Here is a 22,375-nt window from a genome sequence, read left to right on the forward strand (position 1 = left end):
ACCTCTCCTCTGGAGTTACATCATGTATGGCTACAGTTGGAGTCCTGTTCATAATGTATACTGCTGTAGAAACAGCCTCAGCCCAATAGCAATGCGGCATATTCTTCTCTTCCATCAATGCTCGCGCAATCTCAGCAATGTGCCTGTTTTTCCGCTCAGCAACTCCATTTTGCTGCGGAGTATATCTGCATGTGAACTGTCTCCGAATACCATTCTTCTTCAAGAATTCAGAGAACTCATTGGAGAAGTACTCTCCCCCTCCATCTGACCTTAGGCACTTTACATATTTCCCTGTTTGCTTTTCAACCAAAACTCTGAAATTCTGAAAGTGAGTGAACACCTCACTCTTCTCCTTCATGAAATATACCCACACTTTTCTTGTGTGGTCATCAATGAAAGTGACATAGTACCTGCAGCCTCCCATAGACACGGTCTTCGTAGGACCCCATACATCTGAATGCACAACATCTAGTGCATTTTTGCTCACATATCTGTTATGTGGAAACACATGCTTTGTTTGCTTCCCAAATTGGCATGCTTCACATATTTTCTGCATACCTTCCACTTTAAATTTTGGCAGCCCTGTCACAATTCCTTTTGTCTGCATAGACTTCAATCTCTGCACATTTACATGTCCAATTCTTTTATGCCATATGTCTGTGTCTGCAACAACTCCTGAACCATTTGCAAACATCGCAACACTCATTTCAGGCATGTCTACATCCAACGTAAACATTCTGCCCACTCTGTTGCCTTTTGCAACCAACCTGCACTTGTCTTTGAAATCTTCAACATAACACCCATCAGGGTTAAACCTAACCTGCAAACCCTGCTCAATCATCTGGCCAACTGAAACCAGATTCTTTGTTATGTTCGGTACATGAAGTACATCTGCAAGGTACTTCACTTTGCCATCCTGCATAGACAATGGCACATCTCCAACGTGGGCAATTGGATGAGCAGTGTCATCCCCTGTTTCAACAAAACCTGGTCTTTCCGGGTTTTTCATCTCCTTGAACCACTCCCCATGACTCGTCATGTGGTTCGAAGCGCCTGAATCCACATACCATACATTATCTTTTTGTGCTGCATCAACATTTTCAGACATGGCATTTACAACATGCTGCATAACAAACAACCTTTCATTGTCCTCATTATTTCTGCTTGAGGATGCATAGTTGTTTTGCTGCACTTTCCCATTTTGCATGTCAGCCTGCTTCTTATAACATTCTGACTGCACATGTCCTGGCTTACCACAATAGTAGCATTCACGTGCATCATTATATTGCCTTTGCCAATTTCCACGGCCTCTTTGACTCCCCCTACCTCTGAATTTGCCTCTTCCACCTGCGTGTTGTTGTTGTTGTTGATTCTGGGACTGTTGTTGTTGCTGCTGCTGCTGGCCGTAATTCTGATTACCTGTTCAGCCACCTCCTTGACCGCGTCCACGGCCTCCTCTACCTCGTCCTCTTCCGGAACTCGTGTAGAAGACCTGTTGCTCTGAACTGTTTTTGCTTTGTGAAGACTGTTGGTCTTCACCCAAGTTCTTCTCTTCGATAATCAGCATAGACACCAAATCTGTAAAGTTGGGAATGTTTTCCCGAGTCTGAATAGACGTCTTAAATGCCTTGTATTGTGGCCCGAGACCACGTAGACAGACTTCCACCTTGTCATCATCATCTACTGACACACCAATAGATGCAAGGGATTCCACAATACCCTTTATCTTCAGCGCATAGTCATTCACAGACATGCTCTTTTTCTCCACAGTATGAAGTTCATTCTTCAACTGTATCTTACGTGCCTTGGTATTTGTTTCATAGAGCTTTACCAAGGTGTCCCACGCCTCCTTAGGGGACTTGGCATCCTGAATGTGCCCAATCATGGTGTCCTGTATGCTAATGGAAAGCCAATACATAACCTTCCTGGCTCCTTGGTTCCAGTCTTTAAACTCTTTCACATCTGCAGCAGCAGTCGGATTTATATCCGGTATCTCCGGTGCCTCTTCATGCTCACCTTCTATGTAGTCCCAATAGCCTTTTCCCATTAGGAAATTCGTCAACCTGAACCTCCAAGCATGGAAGTTATTCTTATCCAGCTTCTCAGCCACAATCTGAGTTATCCCATCATTTGACATCTTGCCAAACACACAACTTTACCAGAAACTGCACTCTGGTTTTTCTGCACAAATGCTGTATTTTCTGCACAGCGGTACTGCAGTACTCTCAAATGTCACAACCAGTGACTTCAATGTGCATACATACACCCAATGGCAACTGTAGACCTCTTTGCAGCACCCACAGTGTCTGCACAGTCAATCTGTCTTCCTGCAGTTCTTAAAACAGAGTTCTGCAGAGAATCGATGACTTACCCGCAGTGCTCGAAACCGCCTGCTTTCTGAAAAACGGAGGTCCAGACGCGCCCGAAACGCGTTTTCGGCCCTGAAATTTTAGTCCGTAGGACTGTACAGTTGTCCTGTAACTTCACTCCCACGAAGAAAGCTCCTCAATCGGAGATCGTTTGCCGGTGCCTCCCGTAGAGCTCCCGACAAGGGTGTAGTCACCAACACAATAGGGAAGAGTAGTTGTAGCTCTTACCCTCGTACCGCTTCTTGTGGTTCTCTTGCTTGCAGCTCAGCCCTTAGCACGAACCAGGCTCTGATACCATGAAAAGATGCAGGGGGAAGAGAGCTTGAGCTCTTGCAAGCACACACACACACTCACAAAACCCTAATAGAGAACACACAAGGTGAGAGGCTGAAAATCTTCTTCTTCTCTACTCAACACTCAACACACCATATACAAAGATATGAGTACACAATAATATGAAAGGTACTCAACCAATACATACACGGGTTCTCTATAGTGTGAACCCGACTAAATGAGCTGGCGCTATAACTATGCCAGTCTCTAGAATGGCTGTCACACAGCCTGTCATCCCACTGGCCGCATATCACCCAAGATCTCACCAACTATGCCAGTGGTGTAAGTGTGGGGCCTATCCCCCAGGCGGGTCATCAGTGTCCACCGCCTCACTAGAGCTCGATATCTCAACAAGGAGGAATGGGTGTTCATGAGTCCAAAGGGTACGGCCATGGGATAAACAGAGGAATGGGCATTCCTTGGTGGAGGAACGGTTATTCACTTAGAGAAAGTACGGCCATGTCAGCAACAAAAAGATTTTCCAGTGGGGGGAAATAGACGTTCATTCGTAAAAGTATGACTGTTCACTTGTGAAGGAACGGACATATGTCTTTGAAGGTACAGATGCACACTCACAAACTGATCGGCAAGTATCTTAACTGTGTTGAAATGGTGTATCTTCTTACAATTCAGCTGCACCACTTTTATGCCCCTTTTAATGCACATTACTCACATTTATGAGGCAGATTTGGAAAGATTCTCCTATAGTAAGTGAACAGGCATGGATTAAGAAGGTATGGCCATAAGAAGGCATGGATTAAGAAGGTATGGCCATATCTCTGTGAAGTTAACAATTGTTTACTTCTCAAAGATGCAACCCGGAACTGCGCCCAATTTTTTCTTGGTGTTTTCTTGATTTCTCCCCTTCAATGATGATTTTTTTGGGTTTTTTTTATGGATGGCTTAGGCTAATCCCAATCTACCCAATTATGCATAGAATGCCTAATTAATCCTAATATCCTAATATTAATGGTGAGATTAAGCTATCATATAGTTTAAAACTACTTGAAAAAAAAAACCAAAATTAATGGAATCAAGAGCAAGGTTAGGGCACTTACTTGTAGCTCCCACTTTTGGTGTAGCCTCTAGAGCTCCTCGTGCTCCCAATGCTTCATTGTACTCCCAAGGCTCACTCCACCACCGCTTGTGTCAAGCAAGTGGAGATTTCCTTGAGCTAAGTAGGAAGCAATAAGAAGGAGCTATGGAGAGCTCAACTCCTATCTCAATGCCTTGGTGCGTGCAAGAGTGAGAGAGAGATCAAGAAGAAGGAGAAAAGTCAAGTAAGGGAGCATCACCTACAAGCACACACATATAATCAAGCAAGCAAGTATGCATCACACACAAGCTTACCACCATAGCCACAAGAGATCAAGAGAGAGAGAGAGAGAGAGAGAGAGAGAGAGAGAGAGAGAGAGAGAGAGGAATACTCAATTGTGATAATGGGATTGTATCTTCTTTTCAAATTTCATAAGTCACTTATACACGTGAGCTCTCTTTTATAATGGTTAGCCCCGCCCATTTAACAGTTGGGGGCCCAAAATTGGTTCTCTAGATCTTTGTACACCTATGCTTATTGCTCACGGTGGCATTACACATGTCGTAAGCTCGGTCATCCCATATATCCTTTACATCATAAAGCACTTAGGTTTTGCATAAAAAATGGATTTCATGAAGCATAACCACGATTAAAACAATGTTAACTATTGTGGTTAACAATGTATTTGAAGGGTTGCATTCATGGTTGATTATTACATAATAACCTACATAAATGCATACCTACAAATGCCCACATATACCCTTCACACACACACACACACACACACATACGGATCCTTGTACATAAAAAACACTTGGGCTTGCATTGAAAACATGCCAAAATGCCAAATTTCAAATATCCAATGTACATGTACCTCATTACTTCAATTATGTCTATATACATGCCGAATAGATATTCAATATTAAAAGTTTAGGATTATATACCTAGCTACCTAAAATAAAACTAATAATTTTCCAATGCTAGCAAAATGAAAATGGCTAAAAGATCCTAATGCTAGCAAAATTTGCTACCTACATCAATTCAATCTCAGAGTATAATCCAATCCTCCCACTAGTAGAGGCATCGCTCCCATTTAGTCTATGTTTGCAGATGCAACATGTCAAGCCACATGGGGTGCAATCTTCCACCATGTGCTTTTTGTAAACAATATTGTTTTCTCATAACCATATAAACCAAGCATTTGCAGAATGGTGGCCTTAAAATCTCTAAACTCATGCTTGCCTGTAAAAGAGAATGTGTAAATGTGAAAGAACCTGTGAAAAGGTGAGAAGAATCTACTGGGAGAGAATAAAGGGTAGCATGAGAAGATTTAGGAAGTGTGGAGATATTCTGGGAAAAGTGAAGAGGTGGAGAGAATCATGGAAAAGAGGTGGAGTGAATCATGGAAAAAAGGTGAAAAGAATCTACTGGGAGAGAATAAAGGGTAGCATGAGAAGATTTAGGAAGTGTGGAGATATTATGGGAAAAGTGAAGAGGTGGAGAGAATCATGGAAAAGAGGTGGAGTGAATCATGGAGAAATCAGTGGGATTTGATGCTTGATGTAAACTCTATAAATTGAGGCATTGCCCTAATGAGAATTTGCTGGTTTTTGAGTATCCATGCCTACATTAATCTATTTGTTAATTACCCACTAATTACATCTTAATTATTTGCTAATTACTTTGTTAATGATATTGATTCTAGTTTTTGATCCACCATAGCTCATCACAATGCCCTAATTTCAACATGGTATCAGATCCATGCCTAGAATCCATCATTTTGTGAGCCCATTATCTTGCTAATTATTTTGCTAATTAAGATTAGTAGAAAGTTATAATTTTTCCTCTTTTTTCAATTAGCCTATGTACCCCCAGCCAGTGGAGGAGCTCCCTCTCCTTACACACATAAAATTAGGTCAAACCCTTCTAGCACATGGTAGCCAACCCATTGCTCTTCAAGCTAATCCAAACAAAAGCGCAAACCGCCAAGGAACGAGGGAGAAATCGCGAATTTACAAGGCGCCATTTTTCTGAAGGGGTTTTGAGATTTCTGCTTGCGTAGTTCAAATGCCTCTAATTCCTCTTAGCCCAAGGTGTTTTCAAGCATGCTCTACAAGCTGGTGAAGACAGAATTCAATTTCATCAAGTCTACAGTGAGATCCAAGCTCTTCATCAAATCTGCACAGCAAGTGACTTTGGTAAAACAGAGATTAATCTTTAAATATTTGGTCAAATCTTGTGTTTATTGGCTTAATACTCTACTAGACTCATTGCTATTGATGGATTTGAAAGCATTTGAGCTCATTTGAAGTCTAAGGCACCAGATCTGGACTCCCCGCATACTCTATTTTTTGTACACAATACAATGGATTAATTTACTAATCAGTGATTAATCAATGCTAAGCACTATATTTTGGTGCAATTGAGGGTTCAAATTAACCATTAGGTATCTGATACAGATCCCCATAACTTCAGATTGCAATTCGGAGTTGGTTTGATACTCCAACCATTCCGTACAAATCGGTTACCCTTGATTTAATGTAATTTCTGGGAAAATTGTGCTGATAAATTTGTGAGAATCATCATTTTGCATTTAACCCTTGGTTAATGCTTGTAAATCTCACTCAAAATCAAGATTATTCATAGCCAGAGTTGCATTTGGGAATGTGGATAAGAATGAATGCTATATGCATTATGTATTGGGCACATTACATCAGTGTAAATATGGGATCAGACACTGCCCTTGTCCAGAATAAGGCAAGAGGTAAGACCTCCCGCATAAATTTGGGTTTGCATTGCATAATAACACAAGATAAACATCAAAAACCCAAAGGAACTGTCAGCAAAACATTGAAACATGTTGCTCACATGGAGCAAGAAGACCTAACGGACAACCTCATGGCCCCAGCCATGAAAGAAGAAGAAAATCTCCTTCCAAGAGGAAGATCCACACCAAGAAAATCTAAAGGAAGCATTGAAGGAAGACATGGACACAAGAGGAGAAGCTGCCCCAAGAAGACTGAAAGAAGACATGGACGCGTGGAGAGAAGCTACCCCACGACAAGAAGACTGAAGACCAGAGAAGATGTGAGGCTCCAAAGAGTGAGGAGCCATGTGAAAATCTCTGAGAGAGAGAGAGAGAGACCCCACAACCCAATGTAACCTGCCCCAACAAAGTAAAACCACCTCTGAGCCACCGATGATGTAGGCCAAGTGGTAGATAGATGTATGTGTGAGCACTTTAGTCAAGGTCGCGGGCACTTATAGTAGCCTTGGACACATAGAGAGAGAGAGTGTCAAGGACTATGGAGTTTAGGGACTTGAGGCACTGGTCGCGGGCTATCAAGTAAGAGAGAAACTTGGTATAGGGTCCAGGTGTGCTAAGTTAACTTGAGGAGAGGTGTGCTAGACACTAGTCGCAGACTATCAAGTAAGGGGAGGCAAACTTGGTATAGGGTCTAGGTGTACTAGGAGTATTCACTTGAGGGGAGGTGTTGAAAATACAAGTGAATAGGGTGTGTGCGGGAACAAGCCCTTGGTTAGAGGCTGTAAAAGAGAATGTGTAAATGTGAAAGAACCTGTGAAAAGGTGAGAAGAATCTACTAGGAGAGAATAAAGGGTAGCATGAGAAGATTTAGGAAGTGTGGAGATATTCTGGGAGATATTCTGGGAAAAGTGAAGAGGTGGAGAGAATCATGGAAAAGTGAAGAGGTGGAGAGAATCATGGAAAAGAGGTGGAGTGAATCGTGGAGAAATCAGTGGGATTTGATGCTTGATGTAAACTCTATAAATTGAGGCATTGCCCTAATGAGAATTTGCTGGTTTTTCAGTATCCATGCCTACATTAATCTATTTGTTAATTATCTCCCACTAATTATGTCTTAATTATTTGCTAATCACTTTGTGAATGATGTTGATTCTAGTGTTTGATCCACCATAGCTCATCACAATGCCCTAATTTCAACATTACCTATCTCATATTTTTGCTTGAAGAACTCCACTAAAGTCCCCCCCATCCATGTGTGTGCCAGTCTAGTTTGAGAGTCGCCTACGAGAGCATGCAAAAGAACCACTATTGATCTATTGATTTTTGTATTTAGGAGGGTGTACTGGATGTACTGCCATAGTCTCTCCACTAGATTTGTTGTATCAACATTTTCGTGTGGAAAAAGACAAGCAAACCTAGGCCAATGCTTTCGCCACACACATATTTGCCTACACCAGCCATTAGAGATATAACGTTATAGACATTCACATGTGATGAGTATCGTTGTAAGAATGCCTAAAATCTTTGGTCAAAATTTTGTTGAGTATTATTGATATATCGAACTCAACTAGTGCTATTATGGACATTGAAAACCTACTTGTGTGACAGCTTCTGCACTTATGCCACTAGCATGGTTGGTAAGATTATGGTTGATATGCTGCCAGTGGATGACAGGCTCAGTGACAACCACTTTGGAGTACTAGAGTTATGGTATAGTTATAGTGCCAGCTCATATAGTTGAGTTCACACTATGGACCGACCATTGTATGTTATTGTAAGAGAGTACTTTCCCTTATAGTATGTACTCTTATCTTTTTAGTTATATGGTTGTAGAGATGAGAGGAAGATAGAAGAAAATTCAGCCATCCATCTCTCTCTTGTGTCTTTTTCTCTTATGTGTGTGTGTGTTTGCTTACAATGAACTCAAGCTCTCCCTCTTCCCTATAGTCTCTTTATGGTATCAGAGCTCCAATTTGTGTGAGAGCTAAGGAGGCAAGAAAGAAGCAAGAACAAAGCAATGAAGGAAGCGGTACATGGGTAAGAGCATCATCATCTCTTCCCTTCTTATTTAGGTAGTACAACACTCCCTGGGTAGCTTGTCTTCGTAGGCTTTGAGGTTCCTATAAGGTGCACAATATCATGTTTTGCAGCAGCCAAAATCGCATTTCGGGCGCATTTTGATCTCTGTTTGATCACTGCTACAAAGTGTTTTTAATAATTCTGGGAAGTTCTAGTTGAGAACTATCTCTACTCAAAGTCTGGTTATTGTAGTGTGGTAGTGCATTTTGGGAGTGCAGACAGCGTTTGCATATGTATTATCGATCTTGGGTGTATGTACATATACTATGGTCACGTTTAGTGACATACAGGTTGTGTTGAAGTACCATTATGCGAGTAGTCATAGAAGATACTATTGTGGTTTCAGGTTGCATACAGAAATTATATATTTATAGGTTTCTGGTAACTACAGGAAAACATATATGACGAAATCAGTTAGTTGTCAATGATGATGAGAAGCTAGACAAACAATGTCCATGCTTAGAAGTTCAGAATGACTAATTTCTTAATAGGTAAAGGATTTTGGGACTATGTCAAAGGAGACAATGAGGAGCCTCTAAAGTTGCTTGAAGAGAATGTCACTCCAAAAAATGTAAAGGCATTTAAGGACTGGAGCCAAGGTGCAAGGAAAGTCATATATTGGCTTTCAATCTCAGTGTCACAGACACAATGATAGGACACATATATAGGATGCCAACACTCTAGCAATTTCATGGTGGCTCCTGGCAAATGAAACTTCAGCTAAAACAAGAGTCGCATACTGTGGAGAAGAAAAGCATGTCTATTAATGAGTATGCTTTAAAGGACAAGGGCATTGCTGAATCCCTTGGGTCTATCAATGTATTGGTAGAAGATGATGGTTTAGTGAGCATCTATCTGGATCGGCTTGGCAAAGAGTACAAGCCATTCAAGACCTCCATTGCAGTTAGAGAGTGTTCCCAACTTTCGGGACTTAGTATCTATGTTGATCATAGAAGAGAAGTCCTTGGGTGAGGCCTCTTCTTCACAAAGTAAGAACACATCAAAATAAACCTTCTACTCCAATTAAGGTAGAGGCAGAGGTAGAGGTCGTGGGATTGAGGCCAAGGTAGTGGCCGACATGGAAACCAAAATTATGGACAACAACAGTCCAATGATTCGCAAGCACCAACAATCATACACAGGTAGAAGAGGTCTGGCTAGAGGCAAGGGGAGCTAGAGGGGCTAAGGTGGTTGGAAAAAAGAAATCAGAGTGCAAATAACATAGAGTGCTATTATTGTGGTAAACTAGGGCACATGGCAAAGGAGTGCTTTAAAAACCAAAATGACATTAAAAATGAAAAGTTGTAGCAAGGGAACTATGCATCATCTAGTAAACAGGTTGGTGATGATAGAAGTGAGTAGTTGTTTGTGATATAGTGCATGCTCAGTTCCACAATAGGAGACGTGTCAGGATCTAAAGATATATAGTATGTGGATTCTGGTGTCTCTAACCACATGACCAATCATGGTGAATGGTTTAGAGACAATAAAAAATGAAAAAACCAGGTTATGTAGAAACAGGTGATGATATTGCACATCCTATTTATTACTTACGTATGTTGGTGAAGTGCCATTATCTATGGAGGATGGCAAAATGAAGTACTTGGTAAATGTACTTCATGTTTCAAATATTACAAAGAACCTGGTTTCAAATCATGGTGAATCGTTTAGAGACATGTAGAAAATGGAAAAACCAGGTTCTATAGAAACAGCTGATAATACTGCACATCCTATTGTGCATGTTAGTAAAGTGCCATTATCTATGGAGGATGGCAAAATGAAGTACTTGGTAGATGTACTTCATGTTTCAATATATTACAAAGAACCTAATTTCTGTTGGATAGATAGTTGAGCAGGGTTTGCAAGTGAGGTTTAATCCTCAAGGATGTTTTTTGGAAGACTTTAAAAATCAATGCGGCTTGGTTGCAAAGGGTAACGGAAATGGTAGGATGTTTACTTTGGATGTGAACACGCTCGCGGTAAAGGAAGCCATGTTTGCACATGGAACACATGTCATTGTAGATATTGGCATATGGCACAAGTGCATTGGTCATGTGAATATACAGCAACTAAAGTCTATGCAGGCCTAAAATATTGTTGCAGGTTTGCCAAAGTTTAAGGTTGATGGTATGCATAAAGTATGTGAAGCATGCTAGCTTGGCAAGTAGGCCAAACATGCTTTCCCACATGAAAAGCATGTCAGTGCAAGGCCATTACTGTTATACATTTAGATGTATGGGGACTAACCAAGCAGCAATTGTAGGTTGTAGGTATTATGTTACATTCATTAATGCTTACCCTAGGAAAATGTGGGTTTATTTCATGAAGGAGAAAACTGAGGTATTTTCTCACTTTCGGAGATTTAAAATCTTGGTCGAGGAGGAAAAATGCATACAAATAAAATGCATGAGATCAAATGGTAGGGGAGAGTAATTTTCCAATGAGTTCACTGAATTATTGAGAAAGCAAGGAATCAAGGGACAATTTACATGTAGGTGTACTCTACAACAACAGAATAGTAATGTAAAAAGAAAAATCAGGCACATTGTAGAAGTGACATGTGCCTTGATGTCTGAAAAGAAAATGCCATATTATTTTTGGGCAGAAGTAGTAGCAACTACTGTGTATATTATAAACGGGACCTCCACTATAGTTATTCATGGTATGATGCCTGAACATAAGTTTATAGGCATAAAACTACATGTGTCTCACTTGAAAGTGTTTAGGTGTATTACATATGTTCTTGTTCCTGGACGAAGTGAGAAAAAAGTTGGATCCAAAGGCAGAGAAATGCATCTTCATTGGTTATGATTTGGGGCAGAAGGTTATAGATGTTAGAACCCTACCACTCGTGAGATGCAAGTAAGAAAGATGTCTTTGATGAGATCAATAGCTAGTATGCACCAACAGTAGTGAAGGCAACAGAAGATGTAGATGTAAGAAGTGTTGATGTTGCACCACATGTAGAGCACTAATCAACAAGTGCTTAGGGGACCTGGAGAGTTGTCTAGTAGTGGATCTAGTGTTAGTCCATGGTCAGGCAGGTTGAGGACAGATGTAGGTACACATGTATCACACAAAGGGAAGGAAAAGGTAGATCAACCTTTTGTGCCTAATTTATTAGCAGGTCACTCATATGTAGATGGTGATTCTAGTGGCTTTTATCAGAGCCTTAATGAGGAGCTTGACATTCCGTCTGTGGTTACTCCTGGCGTAAGGAGAACCAAGGCTATTTTGAGAACACCTGTCAATGATCCAAATGTACGCACAGGTCTACAAGGGTTAGGTACTCGGTTGATGACAAGCTAAGATATGATGGATATACATTCCGTCATTATGCTTACATGGTTAAAGCAATACAAGAGTTAAAACACACTTGTTTTAAGTAGGCACTTGGAAATAAGAAATGGGAAGATGCCATGAACGAGGAGATGGCAGCATTGAATGCAAATGCAACATGGGAGTTAGTGCCTTTGCCTAAAGAAAAGAAGAAAATTGGATGTAAGTGGGTGTATAAGGTCAAGCATAATGTAGATGGTTCAATGAGAGAAGGTATAAAGTGAGATTGATTGCCAAGGGCTATGCGCAGGCCTATGGCATTTACTATGAGGAGACCTTCAGCCTAGTTGTGAGGATGGCAACCGTGAGAGCTGTCATTATTGTATAGCTACAGAAGCAAAGGGTTGATCTTTACATCAGATGGATGTAAAGAATGCCCTCTTGCATGGTGATTTTCAAGAAGAAGTATACATGATGCAGCCTCCAGGTTATGAGAGTGATGTACACCCAGATTTTGTGTGTAGGTTACGCAAAGCCCTATATGGCTTGAAGCACCATAGCATGGTCAAACAAGCTCGAGGAGTATTTTGTTACCATTGCATTTCAAATATCCAATGTAAATTTTCACTTTATGTGAAAAAGACAGAGGAATCATGCTATTAGTCATTTATGTGGATGAATTGATTATCTCACTAGTGATAGTGATGTTGACATACATGATGTCAGGAGACTTTTGAAGCAAAAGTTTGAGATGAAGGATTTGGGTGAGCTGCGGTATTTCTTGGGTATATAGGTGGTGAGATTATCTCATGGCATTTTGTTAAACAGAGGCAGTATTGCTTGGACATGTTGTCCAAGTATGGTATGACAAGTTGTAAGCCTATTTCAGTGCCATTGGAGTAGAACACGCAAAACTTTCCATAGATATAGGTGAGATTTTAAAGGACCCCACCACGTACAAGCGCATAGTGGGTAGCTTGATCTGTATGACCATTACTAGGCTAGACGTGAGCTATGTTGTTGGGCTTGTGAGTCAGTTTATGTAGGCCCCTAGGAAGCCACACTTGGATGTGGGTAGACGGATTCTTAGGTACATAAAGTCCACATGTAATTATGGAATTTTCTATGAGACTGGTACAAAGATACAACTACATGGGTACATAGACGCTCGTTGGGCTGGAAGTGTCACAGACAAGAGGTCTACGAGTGGCTTTATGTTTTTGTTTGGGAGTGATGCTGTGAGTTGGAACAGTAAGAAACAACCGACGGTTTCTTTGTCGAGTATAGAAGTAGTGTACAGGGGTGCTACTATGGCAGCTTATGAGGTAGCTTGGCTTCACAAGCTATTTGGTGATATGAATGAGACTGTGGGGATAGGGTAGTTAATTGTTTATTGTGACAACATGAGTGGCATACAGTTGGCTAGTAACCTAGTATACCATGCTAAAATGAAGCACATTGAGCTACTTTATCAATGTATGTGCGTTGTGTTTTTCTTTCTCTCTTTCTCTCTCTCTCTCTCTCTCTCTCTCTCTCTCTCTCTCTCTCTCTCTCTCAATTCAGCTATCCATCTCTCTCTTGTGTCTCACTCTCTGTTGTGTGTGTGTGTGTTTGCTTGCAAGAAACACAAGCTCTCCGTCTCCCCCGCATTCTCTTTAAGTATGTGCTTGCATGAGATTTGACAAGACATTGTAAACATCGTCCCACGTGTTTTGGAACCTGCAATGCAACTAAAACAACACAACGTTATGCCCAACATCACAACACACAAACAAAAGAGACAAGAGTATAAATCCACGTGGCAAGGTTTTCCACCCATGTTTCCTTCACATGAAACCAGCATCCGCATCATCCACCTTCTCAATGGCTTCTAACTCCATTGGGTTTTTATCAATTACAATGGTAGTAGGGTGAGTTTCATGTATTCTTGAAAAGATCATCTTGAAGGTAAGCTCCAAAGCTATGCTCTCTTGGTTTTACTGTTGCCAACATCACTTGTGCACATCATCATCCAAATTGGAATACCACCACCATTTTGGTTAGGCAAAACAATAGCATAGAAAGGTAGACGAAAGATATTTTTCTTAAATGTGCTATTCATAGCCCAAGCATTATGGCACAAAAAGTGCATTGCCATCTCAACATCCATTCATCTTGAATGATGAGGAAGAAAGGTATTTTTTCCTTTTCACTGGCATGTGGATTATACGGCTAAACATAAAGCACCTACAATAAGTTTGAGCCACAAAAGTGCGTAATTCTGACATAGAACAAGGTCGAACAAAGCTACATGACATTGATTTTTTTGGCTGCCTCCTCTTGCTCCTTTAAAAACAGAGGGCCTACCTATACATTGCCGCCCAATCATCATGCAAATTTTCCCCTACAAACAGCAAACCTACAAACAGCAAGGAGAGCCAATCAAAATTGTAATGCAACTGTTATTCCCAAACACTTCATAATTGCATGCTACCTTAACTATGCATTTGGTAGGCAACCATCTGAACCTCCTTAGAGATCATGAATAAGTGGAAGAGAAGACGATCAAGGGGGCAAGAGCTCTGTATATGGAAGATCTCTTTTGTTTTGGACATCTTGGCTACATGACAAGATATTCTAACATCGAACAAGTAATCCATATAGCAAGCTATGACACGAGGGTGGACAAGAAAATAATAAAGGTCAGCCGCCCGAGTCCCTAGAACATGCCCTTCATGGACATCGTGTAGGAGGATGTTAACCTTATTTGTGTCATATGCATACTCCAAGACCACCTTGAAAGGGCAACCACACTGCTTAGGCCTTCGCAATCTTCACTTATCACCACGCCTTTAATAAACCTTCCCCCCTCAAACTCCTTCACCCACCTAGAAGTCCCACTACGCGCTTGGTAGAGCAAAGTAACACTAGCCTCACCTTGTGCTTGACCATGATGTCAGTCAAGTCTTCCTAAACATGAGACCTTTTTGTGACTATAATTGTAGACTTTGAGGATGTTTTACTTTGTTTCCCACTTGCATGCACCCAGACAACTTCTTGATGATGTTTATCATGCAAGTCTTCCTAAACATGAGACCTTTTTGTGACTATAATTGTAGACTTTGAGGATGTTTTACTTTGTTTCCCACTTGCATGCACCCAGACAACTTCTTGTTGATGTTTATCATGCAATTGACATCCACAAGCCGTGGTCCAATATTTGGTGTAGCTAATTGGGATTCCATGGCTTTGAAGACTTTGAAGACCAGTGCACCATTGGGTGGCCCAATATTTGGTGTAGCTAATTGGGATTCCATAGCTAATTGGGATTCCATGGCTTTGAAGACCAGTGCACCATTGGGTCTTGATTGAATTAATAGTGTCTTTCTCTCCTAGGTGTATTCCATGATCCGTCGGACGAAAATGGGCCGCCAATACAATGCACTGCCAACCTTCAATGGCTGCAATCTTTATGTTGGGTGACAGTTTCAAGCATATGCAATGACCGCTATCATTGCTAGGAGTAAGAGAGAAGCCCTTTTCCATCCTCTTCCACCTCTGAGGGTCACCACAATTTCCCCTGTAAGATATGCTTCCATTAACTTGTAGCTTCCCTTGTCAAAAGAGAAAAAGGTGCTTCAGATGTAGCAATATAGGTCCAGCATATCCCTTGATTTGGGGCATAGACTGTGAGAATCATCCAACACATCACATACCATCAGACTACTTCCTCCTCATGTTGAATGAACTCATCGATGTCAATGTCATCGCTCAATGTGTCGCCACTCCTTGCATTATCTGAAAACACTTCCAAGTCATTTGTAGAAATCATTGCATACCAATCAACCTACAAAGCAAAGCCACATTACTATCCAACGATGTTGTGGACAACAAAGGTGTACCCTCTCTTTTAACCATGTATACATCATTGAGATTGGGGATGGAGACCTTGCTTGTATTCATTGTGCCCATCAACAAGTTGTTGGCACCTACTGCCTGCAAAGCAACCCAATTGAATAGAAGGCTGACGCGAGAGAGAGAGAGAGAGAGAGAGAGAGAGAGAGAGAGAGAGAGAGAGAGAGAGAGAGAGAGAGAGAGAGAGAGAGAGAGCTTGCCTGATTTAGATCTAGAATCCCATTAGTATTGTTGGAAGCTTCGAGAGGGTTCATGATCTTATTATGCTCCTAAGCTTTGTCTCAAGCAAGCAGATTGAATGATCTTCTTGCATCGGATTAGTTTCTGTTCCAAGCTTGCATGTTGTGAAGCAGGAGCAAGCCTATGATGAGCTGAGAGTAAGCTGATTTTGCTGGATTCATGCATCAAACACCTTGTCAAGCCTGAGATGTCTGAACAATTAACCTGATGTCAAAACATATGCTCTCTCTTCTTGCTTGACTTAAATTCAAATCCCCTTTGCCTCTATCAAATTAGAATTGTTAACTACCTTGTCCTTGCATCCACGTGAAATCACACGAGCACCATCTGTGTTTCTTTAAAGTGAATTAGCCACGTCGAACATCTTTTGGTCCTTTTTTAGCCAGATTAGAGCAGCTCGCTCGAGTTTACTATGGGCGCCCTAGTTTACAAGCGCGAGCTGCGTTTCAATTAGCCATGTCCGACCTCTTTTGGCCCCTTTTTAGCCACATCAGTAGCCCACTCGAGTTTACAATGGGCGCCCTAGTTTACAAGCCCGAACTTTGTTTCAATTAGCCACATCGGACCTCTTTTGGCCCTTTTGGCCACATTAGTAACATGTTCAAGTTTACTACGGATGCCCTAGTTTACAAGCCCAACAGCCCAAATTACAGCCAAGAAAAACGATCGCAAGTGCACCATTGATCCCATGGTCCCTCTCTATATATATAACCAGGCTAACATCTCCCCTCCACGTGGAAATCTTTTTAGGTGTCTTGATTCTCCTCCTAGACTAGCATTGGAATTTGAATTTTGAATTCAATATCAGATAGATTAAAGAAGAGAGATAGGCAGAGAGGCGTTGTCTTAGCAGGAAGCTCATCAATTCACGTCTTATTTTTCTATTTTTATGACAAAGAGAGAGAGCACGAGATGGGGCTTCAGATGAAGAGAAAAGGAAGGCAGAAAATGGCAGGTTGTGCGCAATATTCTAGAGCTCCCACACCTCAATCCTGCTCCAACCACAGTAAACAAACCCCCCCTACAAACACATGCATTTTCTTCTTTCCTTGCTCTTTTCCTTTGGTTTTTAGCGAACTGATCTGTTGTGCTCAGTTCCTCCCATGTTGTTTTGGCTGAGAGCGAAGAAGGTGCTCTTACTGAGGGAGACTTGAGGAAGAGCCATGGCCAACCAGATGTTCTCCTTCAAAGAGATGGTGCTTGGCCACTAGCTCAAACATGGGGTTGGCCCCACCTTCCATGCTCTAATTACTGCGAGACTGCATACATATCTGTATGTATGAATGTATCTATAAGAGTATATATATGTGTGTACGTGTGTGCACGAAAGGCAAGCAAAAACACATATACACACACATATATGTGTGCATACACACACACACACACATGTGTGTGTGTGTGTGTGTGCATGTATATATATATATATATATATATATAGAGAGAGAGAGAGAGAGAGAGAGAGAGAGGACTTTGATGTATTTGTATGTGAGTGTGTGTGACAAAGAGAGGGTGAGAGAGACATAGAGATAAAAAAGGGTTACAACATTCATTAATATACTTATATCTATGTGGTGTGCCAATGTGTGTATCTTTGTGTGTGAGTGTGTAAATAAGTAAGTGTGTGTGTATAGGTATATGTAGGCTACATTTGTACTTATGTATGTCTAGAGATAGATAGATTGATAGATAGATGTTGTTCATATGTATAAGTAGTCTATGTGAGTACCATGTACACATATATGTGCAAATATAGACTCTTTACCCACTTATACATGCATTTACATAAGGATAAGTTAAATATTCATACACATGTATGTATACTTGATTGCTTCTATGCATGGGTACATATGGATGTATAGGTATATTGTTATGTGTGTATGTACACACACACACACATATGAATGCGTATATATAATGTATATATGTATGTGAACATATATATTTACAAAAACATAAATATATATATCTGTATGTAGGCATGAATGTGTGTGTATGTAAATATATATGGATAGACATTGTAGATTTATGTGTATATGTACATATGTTATATATGTTTATGTGTGTGCAAGTTCTTGAAGTATGCATGTATGTGTATGTATATGCATCTCTATATTATTTTGTCTCCGCATGTATGTATACACAGAATTACATGTATATATGTGTGTGTATATTTCGGCCAGTCATCAATATTGCTTTCATATAAGTAGAGATTTTATGTGTGTGTGTGTGTGTGTATAAACATGAGAGAGAGAGAGAGAGAGAGAGAGAGAGAGAGGTGTGTAGATGAGAGAGAGAGAGAGAGAGAGAGAGAAAGAGATGTCCATGACTGCCAAAATGGTCTTTAAATTTAAGACTTGCTCTATGGTATCCAAACATCTCACGTTTGGAGGACAAGTTGTCTTCTTCACAAAGTTGTCTTTTTTAATGGTGTGCTTAGCTCAACCTGTAAAAGACGGGTCTCACCATGTGGTGCCTTTTTTTGCCTGACCACCACTGCATGCCATGCCACGTTCGTTGCAGGGCCGCCTCTATGCTCTTACACTTGCAGGGCCGCCTCTCCTCTCTTGCACTTGCAGGCATGCAGGCTCGCAAGTTGCAAGGTGAGCCGCCTTCATTTATGTGACTAGGCAAATTCGAATGTCGAGAAAGGCAAGCCCTTCGTTTTTACACATGCAAGAATACTCTTGCTCGTCAGGGACGGCACTAGTCTTATTAAAGAGAGAGTGCCTAGGGGTTTCCATGTAGAGTAAAAATATCATGGGGACGATTGATGGTCGTAACATGATAGCTTTCGAAATTTGTGCCTAGTGGTGGGGCCGCCACACCGTGGAGAGGTTTAATAATTCACGACAGGAAGTTTCTGGAGAAGCATGAATTGTGTGACATGTAACGTCTTCATTTGCATCTCCTTTTTAATCTCCACCCTTGCTGGCTCTGCACCGGTTCCCAGATCAGTTCCTAGTGTATTTATAGTGTTGCAACCTCTACAGCTTGCACCACTGCTGCCTTGCATTTCAAACCGCTCTCAGGTGTTGCTGCTTACCACGTCATGGCTGAAGAAGTGAAGGTGCTTAGCATGTGGGTAAGCTTGTTTGGCATGAGGGCTGTGATTGCCCTTAAGGAGAAGGGTGTTGAGTATGAGTATCAAGAGGAGGACGTTCTCAACGCCAAGAGCCAGCTGCTGTTGGAGTCCAACCCAATTTACAAGAAGATTCCCGTCCTCATCCACAAGGGCAAGCCCATTTGCGAGTCCCTCATCATCGTGCAGTATATTGATGAGACCTGGCCTGCGGAGGAAGGCAAGGCCTTGCTTCCCGACGACCCTTACCAACGGGCTCTTGCACGCTTCTGGGCCGATTACGTGGACAAAAAGGTGAGAGGATTGGTAGTCAACCAGTTGATAATCATTCTGCAAGTGGTGATTAGTTCGTCCCTAACACAGTCTGCCATTTACAACTGCACCACTAGATTAGCACATAATATGGGGTTAGTTGTAGATCGGCACAGGGTTAGCTGTAGGCCTTCTTTGATTAGACTTTTGATTTGTGGATCTGCAATTCTTCAATTATTTCAACGTGGGTTTTGTCATTAATTTGTGGGTGGTGGTCTGTTACCGGCAGCTATATGATGCAGGCATGCGCATAGTGAAGAGCCCTGAGGGTGAGCTTCGAGAGCAAGGCAAGAAAGATCTGTGTGAGTGCTTCGTGACGTTGGATGGGGCCCTCCGTGACCATTTCGGCGGGACCCTTTACTTTGGTGGAGACCACATAGGCCTCGTGGACATTGCCCTGGCCTCTTGCATCTGCTGGTTCGAGGCATTTCAGACCTTGGGCGCCTTCCAGCTGCCAGACGAAACACAGTGCCCCCATCTCACCGCCTGGATCAAAAGAGTTGTGGAGTACCCGAGTGTGAAAGGGGCCATGACACTCGCGCCCTCCCACAAAGTGGTGGAATTCGCCTCTTTTCTAAGAAACCTAGTCCTTGGGGCTTAAGCTTCCTTACATACTTGTGTTTGTGGCCTTGTGTGATTGTCGCTTGTATTGTCAATATGAAGTGTGCACCTCTTTTCTCCCAAGCTTCTTAGCTTGCCTTTGGTACGATGAAGTTCCTTAGTTAAGTGTTTGCCTTTAGTTTTCTCTAAGTCAAGGCCACTTTGCTTGGCGTGTATTGAATGGGACTTATGATTCAACGTGTAAAGTCATTATATATATTAAGTGTAATTTTCTAAACAATATATATATTTTTGATGTTCTTAGATAGAAGCCCAAATCTCTTCAATTGGCATTAAAATGTACTAGTGGTTGAACCTAATCCCGACAGGCAAGAGTATACTGGCATGCATCCTTGTTAACCACAAATTAGTGCAGCAGAGAGAGGTGTCACTCCATTTGGATATAATATCTTTCACATCGCCAAATGAGACAACAAATAGAGTGAATCCTATCATCCACATGCATCTCATTTAAATCAAATGAAAAAAGCCTCGTTCCATATCTCTTTGCATTTGTGCATTTCCATGTTCATTGATACGTTCTTGAAATACCGTAGTATTGGCAATTGCTATTTTTCTTATAAATAAGTGGATTTTACCATGGATTTCTCTATGTTTCTCCTCATTTTTAACCTTTTCAAATGTCTCAATTTTATTTTCATTAAAGTAATCCATTAAATTAGCAACATTTTGTTTTCGAATGCAAGCTCTCATCTTTAAACGATTATGTTGAGATACACAATTGCATCCAAAACTCGAAGTTGACGAACTTGGTTCAAGCTCAAGTATATACAGCTGTTAACCATCTTCAATTTGCTTCAAAACACAAAATAACGAATGTTAACTTCATTTTTTAACATTCTTAACTTCAAATAGCAACATAATGTTCCACTTCAATAGTTATGATCACACATGAGACAGTGTTCCAGATAGACTCAACTCAATTACAATGTAGTTCTTAGAGAAGTTAATATATATACAAACCAACTCCTACACAGATAAGTGAGCATAACATATACAATCCATCTCTTACAGAGATAAAGGGTAATAACATATACAATGACAGAGAAAGATAGATAGTGAGAGAAAGAGAGAGAGAAAATAGAAGTTGAGACATAATAAAAAAAAGTGCGAGAGAACAAAATAGAAGAGAGAAGGTTGAGAATTTGAGAAAATGAAAAATTCCTGAATATCGCCAAAAAAGAGAGTCAAATCTAAAAGTTACAATACAAATTGTCCCTTGAGTAAAAACATCATTACTCTCACAAAATCTCTAGGCAACTTCTCGGGCTTCTAACATACGGCTCAACTTTTTTATAATAGCATTAAGTCGATTAACAGATATCTTAAGACTCAATACCTCCAAGCGTAGAGTACGTACTTGCTCTTTTAGAGAATCCACTTGTTCTTTACATTATCCATTACATTCACCTAAATGTTACCCAATTTCAACATGCATATTCTCCATGAAAGAAATTATGTCTAGTTGGTTAGCTTCCATGCGACCATTACTATCAAGGACGTGATGGAGATGATGAGATAACTTGTCTCTTAACGTATCTTCCCTTTGGCTGCCACTTCATCCCAAAGAGCATCTAAGTACTCCTTACAAGCAACCTGATTTTTCTCAGTACGCTCGCATATGTCCATAATATTTTGTAGACGTCTAGAGTTTGGTTGTCTAGATGGAGACCTTGACCTAGTAAGGTGTTTTGCAACTCGAACATTCATAAACTCAGGTGGAGTAGACAAAGCTATTTCTTGATTGAAAAAATCCTTCGTAACCAGTACAGCCCTTGAGTGATTGTTATCATTCTGAATCTCCATTTGCTGAAATCCAAAATTAATATCTTAAGGCTCTTCAAATATCTCTTTATACCTTTGCCAACATATAACTAACCCTAAAAACCTACCTATATACATGTAGATTTCTCCTAGAAAACTATCATAGATACACATATATGTAAAAGTTCCTAGGTCCCCTAGCCGGATATTCATGCAAACTTAAAACTAGTCACACCACTTACACACCCAATATGAAATTGCCTTTTTCACAGATTCAATAGTCTTTAAAACAATCATTTAATGAAACCATAGTGTCACTAATCATAATCCTCTAATTATCCAATTGAATCCTTATTTTCAAACATTCCTTCATCGGTGTACCTATGGCATCATTGGCAACCAGAACGCTCACCCCCTGTCCTCTTAGGGCCGTTTCAATAGTTCCTAGCTCATAGTAACCGGAAAGTATTCACTTTAACAAAAATGGAGTCTCCGTTGAAGATCAGCAAGATCAACCAACAGATCCATATAAAAGAGCCATGGACTCATCCGTTGTTGAGGACCAACAAGGTCAATCAGCCAGATCCATGCCCGAATTCAGA

At 40.9% G+C, this 22,375-nt stretch overlaps 1 protein-coding gene across 1 annotated transcript; it reads left to right on the forward strand.

Annotated features, from left to right (window-relative positions):
• Window positions 1-18,865: 18,865 nt before the first annotated feature.
• LOC147637330 (putative glutathione S-transferase parC) lies at window positions 18,866-20,229 on the forward strand. The gene is made up of 2 exons (XM_086799102.1): window positions 18,866-19,370; window positions 19,618-20,229. The coding sequence occupies exons 1-2, from the start codon at window positions 19,047-19,049 to the stop codon at window positions 19,987-19,989; spliced, it is 696 nt and encodes a 231-aa protein (XP_086655228.1). The 5' UTR covers window positions 18,866-19,046; the 3' UTR covers window positions 19,990-20,229.
• Window positions 20,230-22,375: the final 2,146 nt, after the last annotated feature.

Source organism: Cibotium barometz, chromosome 6 (genome assembly GCF_041138505.1).
Source record: "Cibotium barometz isolate CiBa-2024 chromosome 6, ASM4113850v1, whole genome shotgun sequence".
Classification (NCBI taxonomy): Eukaryota; Viridiplantae; Streptophyta; class Polypodiopsida; order Cyatheales; family Cibotiaceae; genus Cibotium; species Cibotium barometz.

What these genes read in the sequence shown, in the direction of transcription:
- LOC147637330 (XM_086799102.1), top strand. Translation starts at nt 19,047, where the DNA reads ATGGCTGAAGAAGTGAAGGTGCTTAGCATGTGGGTAAGCTTGTTTGGC. An exon ending in CCGATTACGTGGACAAAAAG is followed by an intron (nt 19,371 to 19,617) that starts GTGAGAGGATTG and finishes TGTTACCGGCAG; the next exon opens with CTATATGATGCAGGCATGCG.